At 35.9% G+C, this 22379-nt stretch overlaps 1 protein-coding gene across 1 annotated transcript; it reads right to left on the reverse strand.

The window, feature by feature from the left end:
- Positions 1-2230: 2230 nt before the first annotated feature.
- LOC117432316 (alpha-parvin-like) lies at positions 2231-22083 on the reverse strand. The gene is made up of 13 exons (XM_059002179.1): positions 21755-22083; positions 13611-13700; positions 13429-13499; positions 13084-13186; positions 12529-12669; positions 10642-10757; positions 9829-9887; positions 8691-8710; positions 8255-8316; positions 7527-7595; positions 7008-7109; positions 5319-5391; positions 2231-3522 (listed from the first exon to the last, which is right to left on the reverse strand). The coding sequence occupies exons 1-13, from the start codon at positions 21894-21896 to the stop codon at positions 3446-3448; spliced, it is 1125 nt and encodes a 374-aa protein (XP_058858162.1). The 5' UTR covers positions 21897-22083; the 3' UTR covers positions 2231-3445.
- Between the last annotated feature and the right edge of the window lie 296 nt (positions 22084-22379).

Here is a 22379-nt window from a genome sequence, read left to right on the forward strand (position 1 = left end):
TTTTTTCATCACCAATGACAGTTACAAAACTAACATGTGTTTTTTTTTCTTTCCTTTCTCCTCATGGTATTTCCAATCACTTCCCCTTGATGGTGTTATTGTTTTTGGTTGATTTGCATTTCATTTTTTTACAAAGTGCATAGCACCACCTGGTGGATCAATATATCTAGTAATGACATGAGTCATGCAGGAAAGGAAGTGCAACCTAATCCTTAAAGTGTGTGGCCAAGGGTACTTCAAGTTTTAGCACTGCTTTGTGGATTACTTTTCATTTTGATGAATTGAGATTTGGGATACAGTTTATCCTGTTGCCCGATTCTCTGTGTGCATCATCAATCCACAAGAAAGAATAAAATATTTGGACAGTGGGATTCCTCCATTACATTCAACAACATGAGTGAGGATAATGGTTATAATTGAGTCCCAAAAAGTGAGATCTTTAGGTGTGTGCTTTTTAAAGTCATTTTGCGTGTGTGCTGCTTTCACTATGACTTCAATCACATCACTAATTGCCACACAGCTACATGTCAGCAGTGAAACAAAACCCAAGCAGGTGCTCAACATAAAGTTCCATTTTTGACCAATATAATCTAGACTATTATTAACCCATTTAGAAAACAGCTGTTAAATGTCTAGCAAATAGGAATAAAAATGCCTAATGTTAAAAACAACATAAAAGGAGAAAAAAAAAACTGCTTCCCATGTTAGATCTTTCTGAAAAGGAGTTAAAAATAGGAGTTTTATTTCAAGGGTCTTACAGTAGTTTGGTATTCATAAAAAATGCTATAAGTCAACTGAGAAACGACTTAATTACATAATATGTGTTTTTAAAAAAAGTAATTATCTTAACATGCCTTTCTAATCTAATAGAAGGAATATAGACTCACAGCATTTAATTACTGTGATGTTAGTACTGTTTTATCATCAGCCAGCAGTACAAATACTCACATTTTATCAATGAAACTGTAAAATTACAGCAAATGGTGACTCACTGATAGATATACCTCTATATTTTCATTCTGAATAACAGATTTCATCCTTTCAGCCCTCATCCTGGCACACAGAACCCACATGTAAAGATAACAATCCCAATGGTGCATTTGAACACCCTGTTCCAATTTCATGGCAATATATATATATATATATATATATATAACATAGGGGTACAGCATACGGTGGAAAATGCAGTAATTGTAATCTAATGGTAGCTCTTTCCTATTGACGAGTACCTTAACCCAGCTCTTCAATTACACAAAGGTGTTTTTTTCTGTAATTTCCGCTGTCAAAAGGCTGCTTATGTAAAAGCTCATAATCCCGAAGGTTTAGTGATAATAGATATACAGATAATGCAGCAGAACAATGGGTAATTGAAAGGCATTGTTAAAACCCACTTAACTGTGCCCATTTACAGCCGCTGAATACACGCAGCAAAGAGAAATACATAAATACAGTGCTATTGTTCTTGTTGCATTACACTGGCAGAGTTGTGAAGCAGGTAGATTGGAGGTTTACTGTGAAACCATCACCTTCATTTGGACAGCTTTCAGTTAAACAACTTCATACTTCATGTACTATATTAAATCAATAAAATGTTGGCAGTCAAAGAAGTTTTCATATTAGGTTGCAAAAGGATTGGAATGGCAAACCAAGATACACACTGCATAGAGAAACAATCTGTTACATAAACCTCTGTGTATTTAAGACTATTATGATTTCATAGAGGTCGTAGGAGTTGATTATATTAAATGCTGTTGCTTGTTTCATCCCCAGGGATTATTATTTACCCCTTATCAATACAGGGTGGAAACAGTTTTGTCTTAGAATGTGTTTTTAGACTAATTGTGAGTTACATTTTTATCAATTAAACTGACCCCATATCACTTACTTACTGTATTCCAAAGTTTTTAAATACCATGGCGTTTTAAAAATACATTTTAACCAGAGCTTGATACTGTAGATAACGTGCATACAAATTAAATGAGCCAACTGCATCTCCAGTACGTTGCTAATGCTTTTCAGCCAAGCTCCAAGATCTAGGTTTTTCTCAAACCTAGACCTTGAGGACTATTATGAGAGTACAATAGTATATGATTCTATATCTGTAGCACCTCAAGGTTTTTTACATATGGGACTCAAAGGACTACACAGCTAAGGTTTTGTCCAATACAGTAAGTATCTGTAGCCACGATTTATACAGAATTGTGAAAATGAAAAAGAAAAACACAGACCGCCCAATGCAAATATCATGATTTTCATACAGTAAGTTATCCATTAGACATTTAACCTGGATACAGAGTCAGCCTGGAGACATACACATGTAATGTTAATACACTGTCCGCAAATATTATATCAGCACAGTGGTAAGTTACACCAATTTGGGGTAAGTATATTTAATATGACATGAGATTCTTCTTACCGAAAAAATAATTAATCTAAAAATATATTTTTAATAGTTTAAAATATAACAATTGATCCTCTTCTGTGGACCCTCTTCAAATGATCATTCAAATTCATGAATAAATAATAATAAGATTTTAAGAACTATACAGGTGTAGTTATTAATTGTATAGCTTATAGCTTAGAGAGTGTAGAGTTTCAGCTAAAAGGATCTTAGCAGTGAACCAAATGAATGCTTCTCATGTGAAAGACTGTCAGCCTAAATTATTGGTTTAGTAGAACTTGCTTTCTAGGATTTCAATTCGTTGTAATTGTTGATATGGTATAGCTACTTTTGGAAGCCATTTCATTTTAGCACAACAAACATTAATTGTTGGTTTCAAAATCTTTAAAATAATTTCCTTTCCTCTCATACTACAAGACTAGTATATAGTATCACATGCCTGTTTTCTGTTTAAAGTTCTTTTGGTTATTTGTTTTGTATTTTACACTATGGAAAAATTTCAAAGACGATGCTAAAGAAGTAAAAGTTGCTACTTCGTGGTACGAAATCACTTACTGTGCTGTACTGTCACTCAATTTCACTCCATACAGTAGATACCAGGAAGAAACAACTTCAACTTTTTCAATCTACACAAACCTGTACTTTCTGTATAAAGTATTAACAGGCAAAGAACTCAAAGATCTTCAGCACAAGAAATGGGACCAGTGGATTTTACCATAAAAATACTACAAGGAAGGAACTTGCAACCAATGAATTTGTATGTTTTGATAGTAAAATATATGAACGATTTAGGGTGTATACTATATAATACTGTTGTATTGTTCCTATGGGCCTCATTTTATGGCCTCTTTTAAATTCTGTGGTCCCTTATCTTTTAAATAGGCACTATAGAGTCTTGAGACTTATATTACCACTGAGCCACACAGTTACCTACTGTATCTGTACTGTGGCTATGTTTTCCATTGCACTGAATGAAACGGGAAGGCGGGGCAAACAGCTCTTAGTAGTCGTTGCTCTGGAAACACACCCCGAGTCACTTCCTGTTTACTCCACATTCCTGTATTTGGTGAACAGGTTGTAGAGCACTCTCAAAGTTGACTTCAGGTCACAATTCACGATATCTGTGAGGAAACAAAACAATTGTAGTTACAGGAATCAACAGAGCTATTAACACAGGCATCAAACACATTAAAACAATAGCCCTCTCAACTAGGCAATGCAGTGTCGTTAGAGTTTCATTTAAAAGAATATCCTGTTTTCTCTCAACATCTGATATCCTGGCAGTTACAGAAACCAAAACAGACCCTCTAGGAGGACGATGCAGCACCATACCGTCATCTACTGACAAAAAACTATTGAGATTGTAAATGTACAACGCCACCCTACTAAAAACTCTGCCCACATGCCACAGCACACTGCGTTCCGTCTACATTTTCAAAATATGTATTTGTATCACCCTCTCAGAACAAGATTTCTTCTATACAACGTCATTTCTTAAGTTTTTTTTATTGAATGCAGCATATAAAGCTTATTAGTGTCTGGTTTTGTACATTGTTGCGTATGTTTCTGCTTAAAATGACTTTGGGATATACAAGCAGTACTTATTTTGATTTCATCTTGATATAATTATACCTTAATCTTGAAATGCAATCATTGCTCAAATGTAGCATGCATAAACAAATGTCATATTGTTGCAATCACTTACATATCTATTGATAAATGTGCTGGCCACAACAGAAAGTCCCAAATTAAACTGTAAATGGCACATGTGGAACTTACAGAGTTTAATTGTGCCAGCTAAGATGCCACAAGCAAAGTTTAACTTCAAGGTTGGCATGTCAAGTCTCATTTGATTCAGCCCCACAAACATATGCATACGATTTTCAGACCTGTTTTCAATTTTGAACATGATTCCATATTTTTGAAACTATCAGTTATTGCTTCCAGTACACATCAGGGTTCCACTGGAGCCTATATAAAATATGCCATGACTTAATTATCCATAATATTCTTGTATTACATTTGACAGCACATTTAAAAGTAAATTGTGTCCCAATATATTGAATTAATGATGCACTGGGTTGGAGAAAAAATTGAACCACATAGCAGAACACAGTCAATAAGGTCACAGGAAGTCAGGATATTACTGATTCAAGTCTGCACAGTGTTTAAATGGTTCTAGAAGCGCATGTGACCATTCAACACTGATTGCCACCCCTAATTCCTTCAGCAAACCTGCAAGTGGAAATCTAGTTGTTTCTCAAGAAACCATTAATGTGTTCAAGCTTGGATACAGACAAACACACCGTTAACTCATGAGCTATTGTTTTTAACAACAGTCTAGAACAGTTTCATGAATAGCAAACTATTTTATTCTTACAAACAGACTACGAAAGAACTTTAAATAGCTTTGTGAATAGGGCTCATAGTGTCACTCTTAATATGTGGCATGCCCTTGCAGTACGTGTTACCCAATACATTTCCAGTTGCATATATATGGCTCCAGTCTACAGCATTATAAGAATGAAAAACTGTAGTATCCAACAAGCGAAAAAGGAATGTGATGCCAAAAATCTGTGAAACAATAAAGCTGATTGTACAACTACATTTAACACACTCGTCCAGCTTTATATTAACGAGTGCCTACTTGAATTGACTGGAATATTTTGAGCACTGAATTGGGTACAAATAGAACAGGCACAATGAATAGACACTTTTATCCTCACAATCAAAGTGTGGCAGAACAATTTCTTCAGTATATAGAAATGTTCCTCTTTATTGTTCAAATCCTATGTGACTGTCTGATACATAAAGATTCACTTGAATATGCTGCAATCTTGACACACTCATATATACTGACAATACTATGACCACTTTTGGTCATTCTGCACAAGAGCACAAAATACAGGGTTTTTACCTTCTGGCCTGGGTTTGGGTTTTTCCAAACCTCCATCCTGCATCAGTTCAAAGGAGAAGGAAACATTATGTACCTGCAAGACAGAAGCAGTGATGAAAGTTAAGATTCTACTGGCACAGCATTTGGGCAAGCATGCTGGAGTGCTTAATCTTATTGGGATTTGAAATTGTTAAACTGCGCCATAGCTAAGGATAGCAGCTTGTTGACATGAAATCTTATTGTTGTGTGCAGGTTCTGCCCTTTTAGCAGGAATACTTTCTCAATAGAAAAAGATAATAGCCATTATGAGCAGGGAAGCCCAGTGTAAACTTCAGCACGGTTATCAGCAGGACAAAAAGCAAGCAACGATTTGACTCTGCTAAAGAGAACATCCTGAAAGTGTTTCCATGTGTGTTTTATTGATTCCGTTTGTGTTTGTTTATCCAGGCAGACCAAATGGGATTCCAAAAGGCTGCCCCAAGCTATTTTCCATTTGCATGCAGCATTGTGTCCCAAGAAGGAAGACAACAAGCATCAGCTAACTTAACATCACAAGGAGTGTTCCTTTGATGAACTCTATGCCAGATTTTCACAATGACTTTAAAATGTAGTATGACTGTGGTACCCAAATTTGCAGATGCTGATTAGCGTGTTAGTTATACACAGGGAAGGTTCCAATGTTTACACTACTCTTAGAGAGCAAATCGAAAGCCTTGGTACAGTCCCTAGTGTATTGGAGAGGATATTTGAAACATTGCACTGGCAGTGTTTTGACTGAATAAGCACCGTGGAAGAATGCAGCCTTACCCTATGAGGAATGGGATTGCTTTCTGTAGGCACAATGTGGGGTAGCTAGGAAGCACACTCCCTTGCACTAGCACTAAACAGCTCAGTCCTTCACACTTTAATTGGTTTCCCAAGCTGTAAATGGTTCAAATAATTAAACAACATACAAACCTGGCTGAATGTTGTATTCTGGGAAGATGTTCTGTGCAGCTTTTTGTTAATGGAAAAATAATACATTTCACTTTGACTAGGGTGAAGCCAATTAACGGGTAACCACACCACCACATTATATGCCACCTAGTCTAGGACTCAATGTGGGATCAGGGGGGATGCTAATACCTGTTGCACAGGAAGTGGATTTGAAATGTGGTGGAACGACACATTGGTTTCAGCTCACTGTAGATATCAGGTTAATCAAACAAAGAAATTCTCTTGAAAGGCTTAGTTATCATCTTTTAAAGCTTTTGAACTCTGGTTTATCTTTCATTGTTGTGATATTAAAAAATAAAAAAATAAACAACAATAAAGCAGGAACCATTGTGTAGGCAAACCTATACTAGAACAACTACATCTTTGCTTTCCACAGAAAATGAAGACCTTTCGATTTCTGTTTAGTCTTTACGAACTTCACGTTCCAAAACACAGCGCAGCAACACACTGACCGATAACAAATGAATACGATAATCATAGCAATGCATAACACAGCAAGAATAATCCAATATTTTACAGAGAATTGCAAAAAAACCTGTGTGTTCCCTTATTACACATTTCAGTCATTCTGTTAAACCAGGCATTTCAAAAATGTAATAAACTATTTTATTTCTAGTCATTTGGTTATATTTTAAAAAGATCCCTATTTTTTTCCACATTATGTGCTGTCACATTTGGCGGTCAGATCTTGAACTCTTAAAAGCAGGTGCCTACCTTTTGTTCGAAGTGTTCTGGGGTGAGAAAAAAGTTGTACAGAGGAACAAAATAGTCCTCCAGTAGTCCCATGATAAGAACGAGGTAGACACCATCAGCAAACTGAAAACAAAAAGGCACAATGAATCCCCTTGATACATAACACATACAGGTTTAGGCATCCTTATTGACAGTACTAATACTTTTCACTCTGAGTCTGAAACTTTTCTGCCACTAAAAGACACGAACATTCTTTAGAGGTAAGCAACAGCAAGAAATAGTTTTCTTGCACTAAATGGAAACAGACCTGAAATGAGATGTTGCTTGTACTCTCACACAAGCTCTAGGTCTATTTCATTATCGCCAAACATATCGCAAACGTCAAACCTTTCCAAAATGTAATCACAGTATCTGCAGTTCTGTTAGGTAACATATTGTAGGTAAACTATGTTTGAAAAAACAAAACAAAACAAAAAAAAACAGTTTATGAATCCTAGTTCTGCATCCCCAACCCCATACAGATGCTTGTAAATATCTTACCTGAGTGTCTAATTCGGTAACCTCCAGATTGAGTTTATTTAAATGCTTATTCACAAATGTGATCAGGGTCTGCAAAAGGATAATTGCATTATAAACTGGGAATGATTAAAAACATTGTTACTGCAACATTTTACAAGTCTTAGAAACAGTTGGAAACACTTCCGAATGCAAAATTACTTTTTTGCATTACGGTTCAATTTGATTCATGCTTTTTGATGCATGTTTACTGCTGTATTAGCAAACACTTTGTGACTGTGGTGACAATCTCACTGCTTGTTGTATGTTGTATGTTATTCTCCCTCAGGATTGTTGACCCTGAGGGAGATAATTGCTGCATGCTTGCATGTACCGGAATGTTTCAACTATATCACACCTTTTATACATTTTATAAGGATCTTTACATTATTGCACATTATATATGAGTTGCTCAGTATACAAGAGGTGCACATTATGTGTGTTACACACAGCGTGCAAGTTATAGTTAAACAATTACAGTAAATAAAACTCCCTCCAGATCACTACTATTGATGAAACAACAGAAACAGCAACATTGCTGAGAAAGACTTTTATGTAGATAGAAGCACTGATGTGACTGTTTAAAAAGCAACCTGCAACAAAGCAATGAGAATGTTGTAACAGTCAACAGTTCTGTAATTTCATTTTATTTTTGTAATTTGGGTAGAACGTCACCAACCAGATAAAAGCTTGCACATAACTTAAATATCAACCTTTTTCACAACATTCAGCTTGTCCGGTGCGTGATCAAACAACGTGTCAAAGGCATCCCTTTCTGTAAAACATGATTCAAAACGAAGGCAAATTATGATGGCAATGACGTGAATAAACATGTTTTAACATGGTAAAAGGTAATCAAAGATCACGGTTATCCAGCCAGATAGCTATGCTCCCTGTGCTTACTTGAAGCAGTTCTTGAAGAAGGCTCCACATTTGAAAAGCCTACATGATACTTTAACTACATTGCTGATACTGATCCTAGTAAACGTGGTATTACTTCCAGCTGTTTTCTCAGCTGGTTCCTCCCTCATCTTGCGACAGCAACTTATTTGTAGTTAATTGTAATTATTCAGTAACACAAAATCCATTTTGTGTCACATTGAAATACTTCAAATTCTTGAGAATCAGCCTCCTTTTATATATACTCACCATGCCTTCCTGACAAAGCCCTAAAGAAGCAAAGGAAAAAAAAAACAGTTCAGCATTGTAATACAAAATAGGGATATTGCCTTTATATATATATATATATATATATATATATATATATATAAAAAAAAAAAAAACAAGAAGTATAGCAGAATCCAACCCTATTCCCTGCTCAGGTCTTTCTTTCCTAAGTTCAGACACAGCACACGGATCCTGAAAGCTAAGAGGTAATCATGTTTCTTGATAGGGTCCTTGTCCCTGAGGGAGGCAATCATGGCATCACGACAGGGTCACTCTGGTATAGAGAATAGAGAGCCTTTTTTAAAAAAAAAAAAAAAATCTTCTAATCTGCTGCAACATAGAGGCACTTTAATAAATAACAGATGTTTTGGGGTTGCATAACAGTAACAAAAAGTCTGAGGCTGCCTTCATGGACTATTTCATTGCGCTTGGGGGTGATCGGTATTCAGTTAATTATGAAATTCCTTGGTTTGCCTTGAAAAGAAGTGTTTAAATAAAATGTTGTTACGTCACAATAGGCAGCACTCTAATTGTTTGAGAAAGATTGATAAAGGGTGTAATTTTACTTCACATAATTAGAATGCTGCTGGATACATTCCTTACATAGTATTCACAGCATTATGTATTCTAGTGTTTGCTGAATGTAACTTCTATTTTATCAAAGTAAAATCAACCTAATAATTATACTGTGTTTATTAATGGTAGGGTTTCCAGTGTCTATGTATCCTCAAACCTGTTACCTTGCTTTACCATAGACATTTTCTATTAATGCTAAATGATAGCTTTGTAAGTGCATTTTTATTTGATGTTTTATTTTTTCCTCAAATTGAGGGTGGGAAATTTGGGTTGCATCTTAAATTCGAGGGTGTCTTAAATTTGAAGGAATACGGTACTTCATTTTTACTAGAGTTATCCAGAACAGAATAGGTCAGCAAATGGGCATTTCTTTTAAATCTCCTGTCAAAGAAAACATTATAGTTTTAGTTGAGAGATTAAACATATTTCAGATTAGCCCCTCAGGAACTTAAACTAAAGTATCGAAGCCATGACAAGTGATTGAGTTTCATCTTAACATATGCATTCAATTAGCGAATCGCTGACTACAATAATGCTGACATACTCAGTGTTGCCAGTGATTTCCTCTTGAACCTGGCGAGACTGAAGAATTCCCTCGCGTTTCTGTGGGAAAGAAGAGAATGCAGTCAACAATAAAATGTACCATAAAAAATCCAATGCATTTATTGAGGGCTGATTTTCCTACATATGCGTTTCCTTTCTGCAAAACGTCTAGAAATTCCCACTAGCTTTTTAAAGTTATTTAAAATGATTCTACCTCCTTTATATTAATTTGAGATTTGAAGGATTTAAAGGGCTTTTCACATTTCACCTTTATAAACAGCAAATTTTCTGTTCTGCTATATTTCACTGTGATCAACACTCTCTGCCTCTTCATCACAAATGAAGGAAAATGTACTTCTTGGCAAGTATAACTTTTAATAAAAACGTTCTGAGGCTTATGATTTATGACCAGCGTGCTTTAAAAAAGAAAGCATTCCCACAGAGCTTATAAAGCACAGTAGCACCAAGGAAGAAAGATCCCACTGCCTTCATTTTAAACATACATTAGATGTCAGTTTGATCAGCTTTCTCCAGCAAATATGAATGACGCAAGTGTAAATTAACTTTCTACAGTCTTCACAGATGTTTTTTTAAGGAATCCCTATCAACCATAAAATAATTCTTACTTTACAGCCTGTAATTTTATTATATATATATATATATATATATATATATATATATATATATATATATATATATATATATATAATGGAAACTACAGTTCTGCCAACAGTCTGTAATTGTTGACAAAACTATACTATACATAACTACAATGCAGGACCTATCCCATTAGTTCTTTTGGATTGTAATTTACCTGAACAACCACCACCTGGATAGACACATGATCAGGTAGTCTGATGGGTGCCCTGAAGTGCTGGGACAGGGCTACCAACAAGTGGAGAATGGCCACCAAGCTCTTGGCATGGACAGCTGCCAACAAGATACAGGGGAGCATTAGATAGAGCACTGCACAGCCTTCAATTTTGACAGGGGGAAACAACATACTGGATTTAATCTTGTCAAAGTCACACAGTCCATTTTTATTGCATTTGTTTGATTTCTTACTCTTGTCATAGACAAGATCACATCGGGCCCGTTGACAAGAGTAGTACCACATTTGGCAAGCCAATTTAATGGTCACAAACGAATAATCTTAGCTGCATGACGAGTGTTTTTCACTCTGCCTGTATGACGTATAACAATGTATATGGCTGGAATTGTGGGTCTGGTTGCCATTTTATTTCATGTCACCTGATATATGGGCAGTAATGATTTTCAACATACAAGAGCTGTCAAATGACTTGATAACCTAAAATCAGAAATTCAACCCATGTGTTTGCAGGTGGCACTACAGTGATATGGAAAAGGTAGGTAATTGGGTTAAAGAAAGCCAAAACTACCATTACGTTGACAAGCATGTAAGTCATCTTGTTACTTGGGAACAATATTTTTTACATCCACACGCATGACATAGTAAAGGAATGGAGATTTGAACCAACTTTGCAACTCTAATACAGGAAACAGAATCAAACTGGCTAGTAAACCTGCCTATTCAGACTAAAATAATACAAACAAAAAACAATTAGAAGATATTAAAAGGGCTTTCAGTGACTTACTAAGCTCCAGGGCTTTCTGGAGCACTCAAATAATTATTTCAGATGACCTTAAACTGCCGTGCCAAGGCACACACAGTGCTTGATGTCTTTATGAGAGATAATGTCAGGGGATGTCAGGGAGTGAGACGATGACATTTCTTATGCTCTTGGGATTACACTGCCAAAACAAACAACAGTCTTGTTCCTTCTACACATAAAGGGAAACTAATCAAAGGGTCTTAATAAGGAAAATGTATTTTTTTCTGTAGGTTCTGCAATACAGAAATAGCAAACAAAGAAAGTCAAGATGTGTGTAAGTTTGTATGTCTGGGGGAGTGGGAGGGGTCATTACCAAAACTTTTTCTAGTGTGACAAAAAATCTACAAAAACACAGCAGTGGTAAAGTCTAAGGGAATGTTAAGGGGAAAAAAGCAATTCCAATCCATAAAACGAGGCAGCTGGGAATCTGCATGCTTGTAAACTCAATATGAACCGATTTCTTTTTCTTGGAAAGGACATTTTCCAACGTTTTCCTGTGACAAATCAGCTATTTCTAATCGGCTGTAGGGATACATTACATATTTTGTCTGAGGGCAGAATATGGTTAAGGATTTCTGCAGTTGTTATAATGCATACTTGTTCTTTTTTACTCAATTACACACATTCTAGTGTAGCTTGTTTATTGTTTTTGTTGGTTCTGCCCTGAAGAAACAGGCCCTTTTCAACACTAAGAGAACCATTAAGTTTCAATGGTGACCTTTCCAAATCTGTGAAGCACAAGATGCTCGATTGTATTATAATTGGGATCTTTGGACTACAACCCTTCCTTTAAATGAAATACATTGGAAAACAGCATAACGCAACTTTGAAAACAAAATGCTGCAATATGTGATGGGATGGCTCAAAGTGTAAACTATTCCCAAGTAGGTAACTTAGATGTGCCAACATTTTACAATGACAGAAGTTACACCCACTGTTGAGACCAACTGGCTGGATAATACTATCACTGCCACAACCAGAAACTGTTCTAAAAGAAAGCAATATTGATTACTATTTACTGATTGTTTTATGCTGGCATGGCGGCATATTAATAGCGCAACACTTACAGTCAACATTCCATTTGATGTTCCTGGGGGAGACTTTCAGAGTGTCATTGATCTTCTCTAAAACCGTCTGCAGCTTCTGTTTCTGAGCGATTTCTGATTGGGTCACTTCAGCCACATTCAGTTTCTCGCCCTCCAGCTTTTCTGACAGCCAAAACGAAATCAAATAAAAGTCATGTTTCACTTGTGTGCTTGAAAACATTATGATCATTACTTACTGGCACCACCTGGTCTATCTCATCATTGTCGTTTTGCTTCAAAACTAAATTGTGTTAACTTGATATTTTGAGGCTTTGCGTCAATACAAAGCAGATGCGCTGGTTTAAATGACGATGTCTTGAAAATTGACACTGGGCAATCTGTGAGCAAACATACGAAACCTCCAATAAAAGTCACTTCCCATGATGGCATTACAATGGAACCTCAACATGGAAACATACTCCAAAGACTGGTGGCTTTATTTTATAAACGACAATGATAAAGGCAAACCGTGTTAGGGAGATAACCTTTAAGTATTGATTCTAAAAAAAAAAAAAAAACTAAAATTTTAATCCTAACCAAACAGCTTCTGGAGCACTTGTCCATCATACAGATCCTCCGACACGTCCTTCACAATGATTCTCTCTCCAACCAGCACGTCATTGATCCAGTCTATTAATACCTGCGAAGAGGAATGAGAGATGTGTGTATTAGAGTAGGATGACCAGAACTGTAAGATGTACTCCGTACAGGCTTTGCAATTAGCCTCTAGAAAGCAATAGATGTGCAGATATATCTCAATAACACTACAGTAAGTAGCAGCCAAGAATATATAAATATGTTGCACATACACAACCTTCTAACGGTACAGTTCAATATTCCAAATATCAAAACCAAATACTGAAATAAACAATAAAGTCAAACCTTCATTAGCTCTTGAAGTCTGGGGTCATTTCTGGAGTTTGGGTCAACCATTGTTCTGACTTCATTCTCTTCTGTCAAGCAGAAAGGTCAAATGAAAAGTTGTCAGGCAATGTGGTCCACGTGTGATTTGCAAGACTAAGAAAAACACTGATTGAGGTTTTTAGTTCTGGATAATGTCATACCTAGCATGGTATCCTCGGGGTCCAGCTCAAAAGGAATAGGGCTGAGAGGCAGGTTGATAGCATTTATCCCTTCCTCCTGGAGTTCAGAGACTGAAACACAAAATCACATGTTCTTTTTTCCAGTACTAACCTTTCATGCTCTAATTGCCTACCATTTCATTGTACATTCAATAATAGATTGTAATTGAGGGTTTACAGTAAATGTGCAAATTAGTATCCTTTAGCGAAAGGCTATTAGTGAGTAATAGAATTAATATGTGCGAAATTACTTCTACTTACAATTGCACAGGGTTCTTTGACAATAGCATACGCTGTATATACTGACTGTAAGTAAATAATAGAACACAACACTGTGTCCTGCCATGAGACATGAAGATACCTGTGTGTATCATGTTTGTTCTATTTTGTTTGTTTCTATTTTGTACCATGTCTGATTGTATTTTGAATGGTATACAGCAGGCCTTTCTGCAGGGTGAATAAAGCAACAATTGTGCTGTTTAAGAAACCGTAACTGCACAGTTCAGTTAGGAAACTCATGCCATAGATTATTTATTAAAGCTTAGACTAGACAACAATGTTACATTATACATATTTTCACACTACATTCTGTGGCCTTTGGCCTCACCTTTTTGAGGTAGCCCTGCCCATAAATTTGCTTGCAGATAAGTAGAGAGGCTGACCGTAGGTAAATCATGGGCTGGGGGGGAGGATAGCTGAAAGTGGATGCTGGGGAGGAGGAGGCGAACTCTGACTCACGGGAGGGACGTAATGGATTGAGGTAAGATAAAAATCCCTTCCTTGCCGATCATTGGACATATGGTTTATCGAATGACAAATAAGTTACTTGCTATTGGACTGAAACGATTGGAAGTGGCTAAAACATGATTGATTTGATCTGAGGTTAAAAGTGAGATTCCTACTTGAACCACCGTTTCTTGTCATATTATAAGAACAAGCAAATATGCATGTCTAAAGTTACAGCCTTGGTTCGACTACTGTGAACATGACTTTAGTGAAGCAGCATTCTATTAGCTTCTGTTCTAGTTCTGTGAAGGCTTGGGAACACACTATCACATGCTCACCAGCAGGAATACATTTTCTGGTCAGAGCCAGGGAAGCCAACACATGTTTTAAAAAATAAACATGTGCAACCTAATTGCAGTGGCAGTGCATCAAATTGGGGCAATTACCTTTGAGTACAGTTTAACTGCACGGTAAATGCAGATGATAGTACTATGATTGCTCTTACAATGGAGCTAATAGGTTGCCTAACTATACTACATAGTTATTTATACCAATTTATTGCACTTTCACTGAAGTTTGACTTATTTTTCTTATAGGGTCTAGCTACATTGCAGCATAATAGCCTTTGTTGAGATTCACAGATGAATTTAGGAGCTCTGCATTTAGAAGGTTTTTCCTTCCCAGTGACAGTTTGCTGTATAGAATGCCTTAAAATCACATAATGAACACAAAAACATACCGGTGATTGGAAATTCTGGCCTGTGATTGGTTAAAACCTCATCATAGGAGGATGATGAAAAAAATAGAATGAACCATCTTTACACCACCAGTCAATAGTCTCGGTCTGTCATGTGATTGGTTCACATCACTGTCAGTCCCGCCCCTTTTCAAAGGAACTCCTTTCTCCCCTGCACTCTTCACAAGAAAAAATGGCTGAACACCAATTCTGTGAGTTAACAGAAAATGAATGACATAACATACTACAAAAGAAAGATCCAAACACTAAAATGGTGATTAAAACATCACTGTTACTGTTTTCTGACTTTCTGGAGTTCAAACAAATTCAGCTTCACGATGTAAACAAATATGACGGCCAGGATATAAACTGGATTATGCAGCAGTCAGCAAACCAGACGGAGATGGATAAAAGCTATGCTAACTATCCGGTATGAACTTCAAAAACATGCGGTATCACCTATTTTTAAACAAAATATATGTCAATATTTATTTATATATGCTGTATTAGCTATATTTAACTCTCATAAGGACACATCGGAAAATTGACTTTCCTGGTAACCTGGGGTCCACAACTGGAGTAAATGAATGAATGAAAATGTATATATGAACACTTTATTTTGCTTTTCCTTTACTTCTAGCCATTGTTTGGCATAATGTGTTCTTTATGCTATGCAAGATGGGTACGATGCCCAATGTGCACAGCTGTCTCCTAGCAAGTGAAGGCACCACTGTATTCTGTATGCTGTTTATCCTAGGAACATGCCAGCCAGGCATGTGAGATATCATTGGAAAGCCCCAAGTCTCCTCTTTCATTTGTTATATTGACTGTATTCTGTTTTTGAGTTACATGCACTTGAACACACCTACTGATTTGCTGTGCATCACAGCACTGGAGCACTGAATGAGGGGGTGGTAGAAAGTATGCATACGGGCATGCCTGACATCACTAGATCCACATAATAACTGATACTAAAGCACTGTGGGGACCCCCGGTTACCTTATGAGGGTTAAACCAATAAACCAAATATATAAAGTCATATTTACTATCCAGCCTTGCTTCACTTATTTTCTTGACTGATTCATATATTAACTATACCCTGCAGACTCAGCCACAGTGGAAAATTAAATGCCCCTCGGGAAGACTATTGTTACCTCCAGGGTGTGGCTTTGGGCATTATAGCCCCGTTGGTAACAAGTCTTCCATCGGGTCAATAATGTTCTACTAAGCCCTCCTCTCCAGTCCATACTTACTACATATATATATATATATATATATATATATATATATATATATATATATATATATATATATATATATATATATATTTTTTTTTTTTTTTTTTCAAGCCCAAAAGTTTCATATGTTTTAATTGCTACTTACAGGAGAAGCTATTAATACCAGTTCTTAAGGGTGGTACACCAGCAATATATCAGGCAGTTCTGTATATCTCACAATAAAGAAATGCAGAAATCTGCTGAGTGATGTTTGCAAACACTGATAGGTTCCAGGAAGGTTTACAGAGGCATCACTTTCATTCCATTAACTCGTGACTCAAAGCCAAACATTGGTAAATTAAGTACTGGAACCACACTACAACACTGGGCCTCTCAATGATGCTTTCACTGCATTAGCACTGGCCCTGCAAAAAGCAAGCTCCTTGTTCAAGCAGTTATTCACGGCTTTCTCCATTAAACAAAATGGAGCGCATTGCGTAATCGCCCTCGTAAGATCTGCACAATAAGAATCCTTCCAACTACAAGTGGCCATAAAAATATATCTCATTGTAAAATGTTGATTCAAAAAGTGTCTGGGATTACGTTTTAAATATGGCTTTATAGAATTATTAGATTACAGTGTGATAAGGAAAAATCAAAGCTAAATTTGCCATTTTTTTTTTTTGCATGTGCTCCGTATCAAGGTTACCGCAATATAACTATTCAACAAGCAGATTTTCTTGGCAGACAGACCATTAATACCCAGCAGGAATGGTGCTGCAACAGCAAATCTTTTTTAATGTGTTTTTCTAAGGGAAGGAAGGCTTACAGTAGCTATGCTGTGCTCTGTATGTGGGTCTTTCTTCACCCGGGGGAAGTGCAGGGGAATATGCTAAGACTATGTTTTTAAATGAAAGTTTAGTTCAACAGCAACAGAAAAGCCAACAAAATAAAATTAATTATTATTTCCAAAAGATATGATGAATTATTAAGGGGTTGGATTATATCCAGTATGATGTATCAGGATGGCGATCCCAGTTCTAGTTTTGAAATTATAATATCAGAAGAGCACATACAGAGCAAAACACTATATACAGTGCCTTGCAAAAGTATTCAGACCCCTTACCAATTCTATCATATTACTGAATTACAAATGGTACATTGAAATTTCGTTCTGTTTGATATTTTATTTTAAAACACTGAAACTCAAAATTATAAATCAATTGGGAGGAAATTCACCATTCAGCAGGACAATGATCCCAAGCACAAGGCCAAAGCAACATTGGAGTGGCTCAAGAACAAAAAGGTGAATGTCCTACAGTGGCCCAGTCAAAGTCCTGATCTCAATCCCATTGAGAATCTGTGGCACTATTTGAAAATTGCGGTCCACAAGCGTCGTCCAAGCAACCTGAACAACCTAGAGCAAATCTGCCAAGAAGAATGGGCCAAAATCACTCTGACACTGTGTGCAAAGCTGGTACATACTTAAGACTTAAAGCTGTTATTGCAGCGAAAGGTGACTCTACCAAATATTAATGTGTGGGGGTTGAATACTTATGCAAGCAAGATATTTCAGTTTTTTATTTTTCTTAAAAATATTTCCCAACATAAAACCAATGTCACCTTACAATAATTGATTTTGAGTTTCAGTGTTTTAAAATAAAATATCAAACAGAACGAAATTTCAATGTACCATTTGTAATTCAGTAATATGAGAGAATTGGTCAGGGGTCTGAATACTTTTGCAAGGCACTGTATATATATATATATATATATATATATATATATATATATATATATTTATATATATATATACACACACACACACAGTATTACACTAATAGCTTCAATTTCCCAATGATCCTCTTTTTTTGTAGGTAAGTTAAATATTATAAAATATCATGATAAATATAGAAAAATTGCTTCATCATGTACCCATTTCACCTTCAAGGTTAATTATGGAGTAGTGTGCCCCATATATCAGCACTGAGACATACTTCCTACAGCAAAGACACTCCTTGCTGCACCACCCAGTGCTCCACTCCTCATCTGTTCAATGAATTGAAGATACTGACGGGCAAAAGGATCTCCTACCTTGTGGACAAAGAGCTCCGCATCCCATTGTATTCTAAACAAGACACCTTCATCTTCTTTCAACAACGTGAACTGTCAGTAAAATGTTAACAACCTTTTATAGCAAACCTCTGCCTCCCACTCTTTCTATCTGTAGAATGGAAGTTCTTTTTACAAGCGCTGCTGACAGAGTGTCCTCATTCAAAACCTCTCTTGCCTCTATATATCACTATATATGCCACTTGGGACTCAAAGATTTTATATCAAATCGAATCAGTCCTTCAAACACCCTGGCGAGTTCCATTCTGCTGGCATTATTCTGAGTAAATATGTTACCATCTGCAGCAGCCTCGTTCTAAAAAGCCCCTTTGATCTTTATTTAATGCAAACACCAACAAATTGGCAAGCCTTAAATAAGGGATATACAATTGTTTGGCTTTTTTTCTGTGTTGTTATGTTATTGTCCATACAAGGTGCTTGTCATATGGACTCTATCATAATATTTACAGACTTTTTAAAAGTTCAGTAAATAACTTTTTCTGTTATTTCAGCGGAACACCTAAGTTCCTGTGAAGTGTTTTACTGAGCATTCATTATGAATCAGGAGAGGACTGCTTATTAGACAGTGCCAGGAACTGGGTTTTGTGCAACTCCACATATGGCTTCAAGCACAGTATGATGTATGTACCAGGCAAAAACAGGATACTCCCAGGAAGGGAATATGTGCCTGCTTCCCAGTTTGCAAAGGAAAAAGAAAGAAGTGCAGTCTGTGTAAAAACCAACGCAGCTTATTAAAATGAGACCTCAGAAAAACAAAATGAAAACACATATACAACACAGATTTCAATTGAAATCCAAATAATGACATTCAAGATCCACCTAACCAGTTACTGCTACGTTTTCTGTTCAGTTGAACTGAGCCTTCCTGCATTCCTGTGTCATTACAGCTGTGGTCAATCACCAGGCATTTCTCTATACATGGTCAAGGAAGGCCCTGGGTTTCATACACAGCAAGAATGATGTTCAGGCAATGCATTGAATGTGGTTAATGGTAACTTACTCTAGCCCCATCAATGCATAAGCTGAAGCATTAGTACACTACATATTTAAAGCAGTACATTTTAATCAGTAAAAATTATCAAACAATATTAATTATAAATCCTTTTTAATAACTGCCTTCATGTTGTATCAAGTATCTCCAGACATTTACATACAGGCTCAACAGTCTCCTATTAACCGTTTAGGTAAGATAATCAAACAAACTGTTCAATTGATACTTGGACCATCATTTTGTCAATATATCATTTTCAAATAGTTTCACTAAATCAAAGGTTGGGAATTTGCACATGAGGTTAATATTATTACTGAATTAGGCACAAAGTGCTAATTTAATAATTATTATATGTATTGTTACACAAGTATACCCTTAAATATTCAGTAAAATACATTTTTTTAAGTCTTAAAATGAATCCCTAAAATATTACCATAATTAACTTCATTATTTCCATAAACAGCTGTCGTTGTTTTAAACTGAAAATAAATCAATGCATACTTTAAGGGAATTTAAAGTCTTAACACTAATAAGTAACTATGACATGCTAAAGATGGTTCTACATTTAAAAAATGAGGCATAGCCTGTAATAATCATTTATAAAGTAAGGGGTTTTTCAAATGAGTTATAAAGTAAGATGTTCACAGCACCCAACAACACACCAATCCATTTATGCACATCACAGGTACAGCGCCACTATCAAACTTGTTTTTATTCCAACAGTGTAAGGGTAATTTAGGGTAAAGAGCCAAATCTGATATGCTTTCCATAACGCTGCAATGTCAATAAAAGGCCCTGGTGAACAGGTGCAGTTTATTAAAACGTATACTAGACAAGAGACTTGCTATTCATCTGCTAGACTCATACTCAATCATTCAGAGTTTCAACTCAGTCTTTTCAATAGCCTTTCACACTGTTTTCATTTAAAAATGTAAACGGAAAAATATTTAGACAGAGGTCTTTTCCAGACTAGAGGGATAATAAAAATGGAACCAACAACGTATGTATGTATGTATTTATGTATATGCTCCCAAGAGAATACATGTTTAAAGTAAATTGATTGGTTTTGGTTTCTGTTTATTTTACCATAAGTATGCATTTACAAAATGTTTCAGTCATTTAAACATAACTGCACCAGGAAAAGGTGTATCTATTTTAAACAACCCCGTGTTTGCTTTTGTATCCATTTACACGTGGTTCAATAAGACAGACCATTTACTGGTCAGCTCCTGAGTTCATAAAGCTGACAGTCTGTTTAAATCTTAATGTCTGAAGCTTGGACAATTGTTCTCAATGTGTAATAATGGTGTGACCAAAAGATAACATAATCCTCTAGTAATAATTACAAATAATGCATTTCAAATGTTTACCTTTTTAAAAGCACTATTATTTATGTTTAATACAGATAAAAGCCTATCCCTGATATATACAACACCTTGCATCTCCAAGCTTATGTTCTAATACTCTGACCAACTTAGTAAAAAAACAAAAAAAGAAACGCACACAAAGACACACCTCTCAACTTATAAAAGTGGGCGCTCGGCATCTACAAAACAACAACAACAACAACAACAACAACAACAACAACAACAACAGAACAACTTTGTCGTTGAACTTGGTATTAATGTGAATAAAGAAAAGTAATTTCCTATAATGTATAAAAAGATGCAGAATAACACTACCATTTCTACAGTAACACGAAACAGAAAAATAACAATTAAAAAAAAATCTGAATCCCAAGGATGAGCGTTTTGGATAGATAGATACTAAAAATGTCACACACCAAATCGTTGTGTCCATTATGGGGAATTCTAGTTGCTACACATTATAATGAAGAGTGAAATCACAGAAACAGACTCGTGACAACAAGTTTCTGTAACTTTTTTTTGTTCAACGTTGTTCTTGCAGTGACGTCACGTTGTACTGGAAAGAATTCCAAGATGTCTGGGCACACCCATGTTCAAAACAGACCCAGAATGCTGCTACAAAATAACAGTAATATTTCAACTGTCGCAAAATAAGACCATTTTCTATTAAAATATATAATGTGACGCTAGTCTATATACCATCTGTAATACCAAAGGAGAGATTAAAATTCATTATGTTGTGGTTTTCAAAAAAGTATAACCGCAATACTTTTGCTGTTCATAGTTTTTTAATGAATGTATATATATATATATATATATATATATATATATATATATATATATATATATATATTAGAAAAACACTAAACTAACACATGACATTGCAAATATTTAGTTATTTTCCAGAATAAAGAAATATCCCAAGAATACGCGATTTTATTAACAAATTCAAATACCTTCTTTCGCTTTTTTCCTCCTTGCCAAAGTTCCTCCAAGTTTGCCGAGAAAGGAGTCATCTTTCTTTCTTGAAGGAGGCGATTTAGGAGTACCGGTAGGAGATTTGGGGGTGGACGGAGATTTCTGGGGTGAAGAAGCCATTGCTAAATCTCGGTGGGTTGATTGAGGGACAGAGAGAACGAGAAGAAAATCCTCAAGAAAGTCCTTACTTTAATCAGAGGCTGCCCCTCTCAGACGGAAGCGGAATTTCAAGTATTTGATCAACTTTCAGATCTCAGCTTCTCCGTGCAGATGCAATCCAGCTCCCTTCCCTTTGCCTTTGCTCCCTCCCCTTCAAAAAAAAAAAAATTACAACTGTTGAAGAGTTACTGCACTGTACGCTGCAAGTTATGCATTAACCCAAGTTAAAAATTGCGTAAAAGTTTTTTTTTGGTTTTTTTTACGAATTAGAAAAAAGGAGCACATTGTGAAACCTATACACCTACAAACATATGTTTGTTTTGTTTTTTTCCCCAGTTTCATAGAAACTGAAAACTTTTACTGTGGAAAGAAAGTACAGGAGATGGAGGATTTTGAATGTAATCTAAATGTGTCTACTACTAAATGCATCTATCTGTCCACAGT

Source organism: Acipenser ruthenus, chromosome 27 (genome assembly GCF_902713425.1).
Source record: "Acipenser ruthenus chromosome 27, fAciRut3.2 maternal haplotype, whole genome shotgun sequence".
NCBI classification, from domain to species: domain Eukaryota; kingdom Metazoa; phylum Chordata; class Actinopteri; order Acipenseriformes; family Acipenseridae; genus Acipenser; species Acipenser ruthenus.

Excerpts from the sequence above, each read along its gene's own strand:
- LOC117432316 (XM_059002179.1), bottom strand. The coding sequence starts at position 21,896 with ATGGCTTCTTCACCCCAGAAATCTCCGTCCACCCCCAAATCTCCTACC. Across the intron at positions 13,500-13,610 it reads CCCCGAGGATACCATGCTAG|AAGAGAATGAAGTCAGAACA; the intron begins GTATGACATTAT and ends TCTGCTTGACAG. Across the intron at positions 7,596-8,254 it reads AGCTGAATGTTGTGAAAAAG|ACCCTGATCACATTTGTGAA; the intron begins GTTGATATTTAA and ends ATCCTTTTGCAG.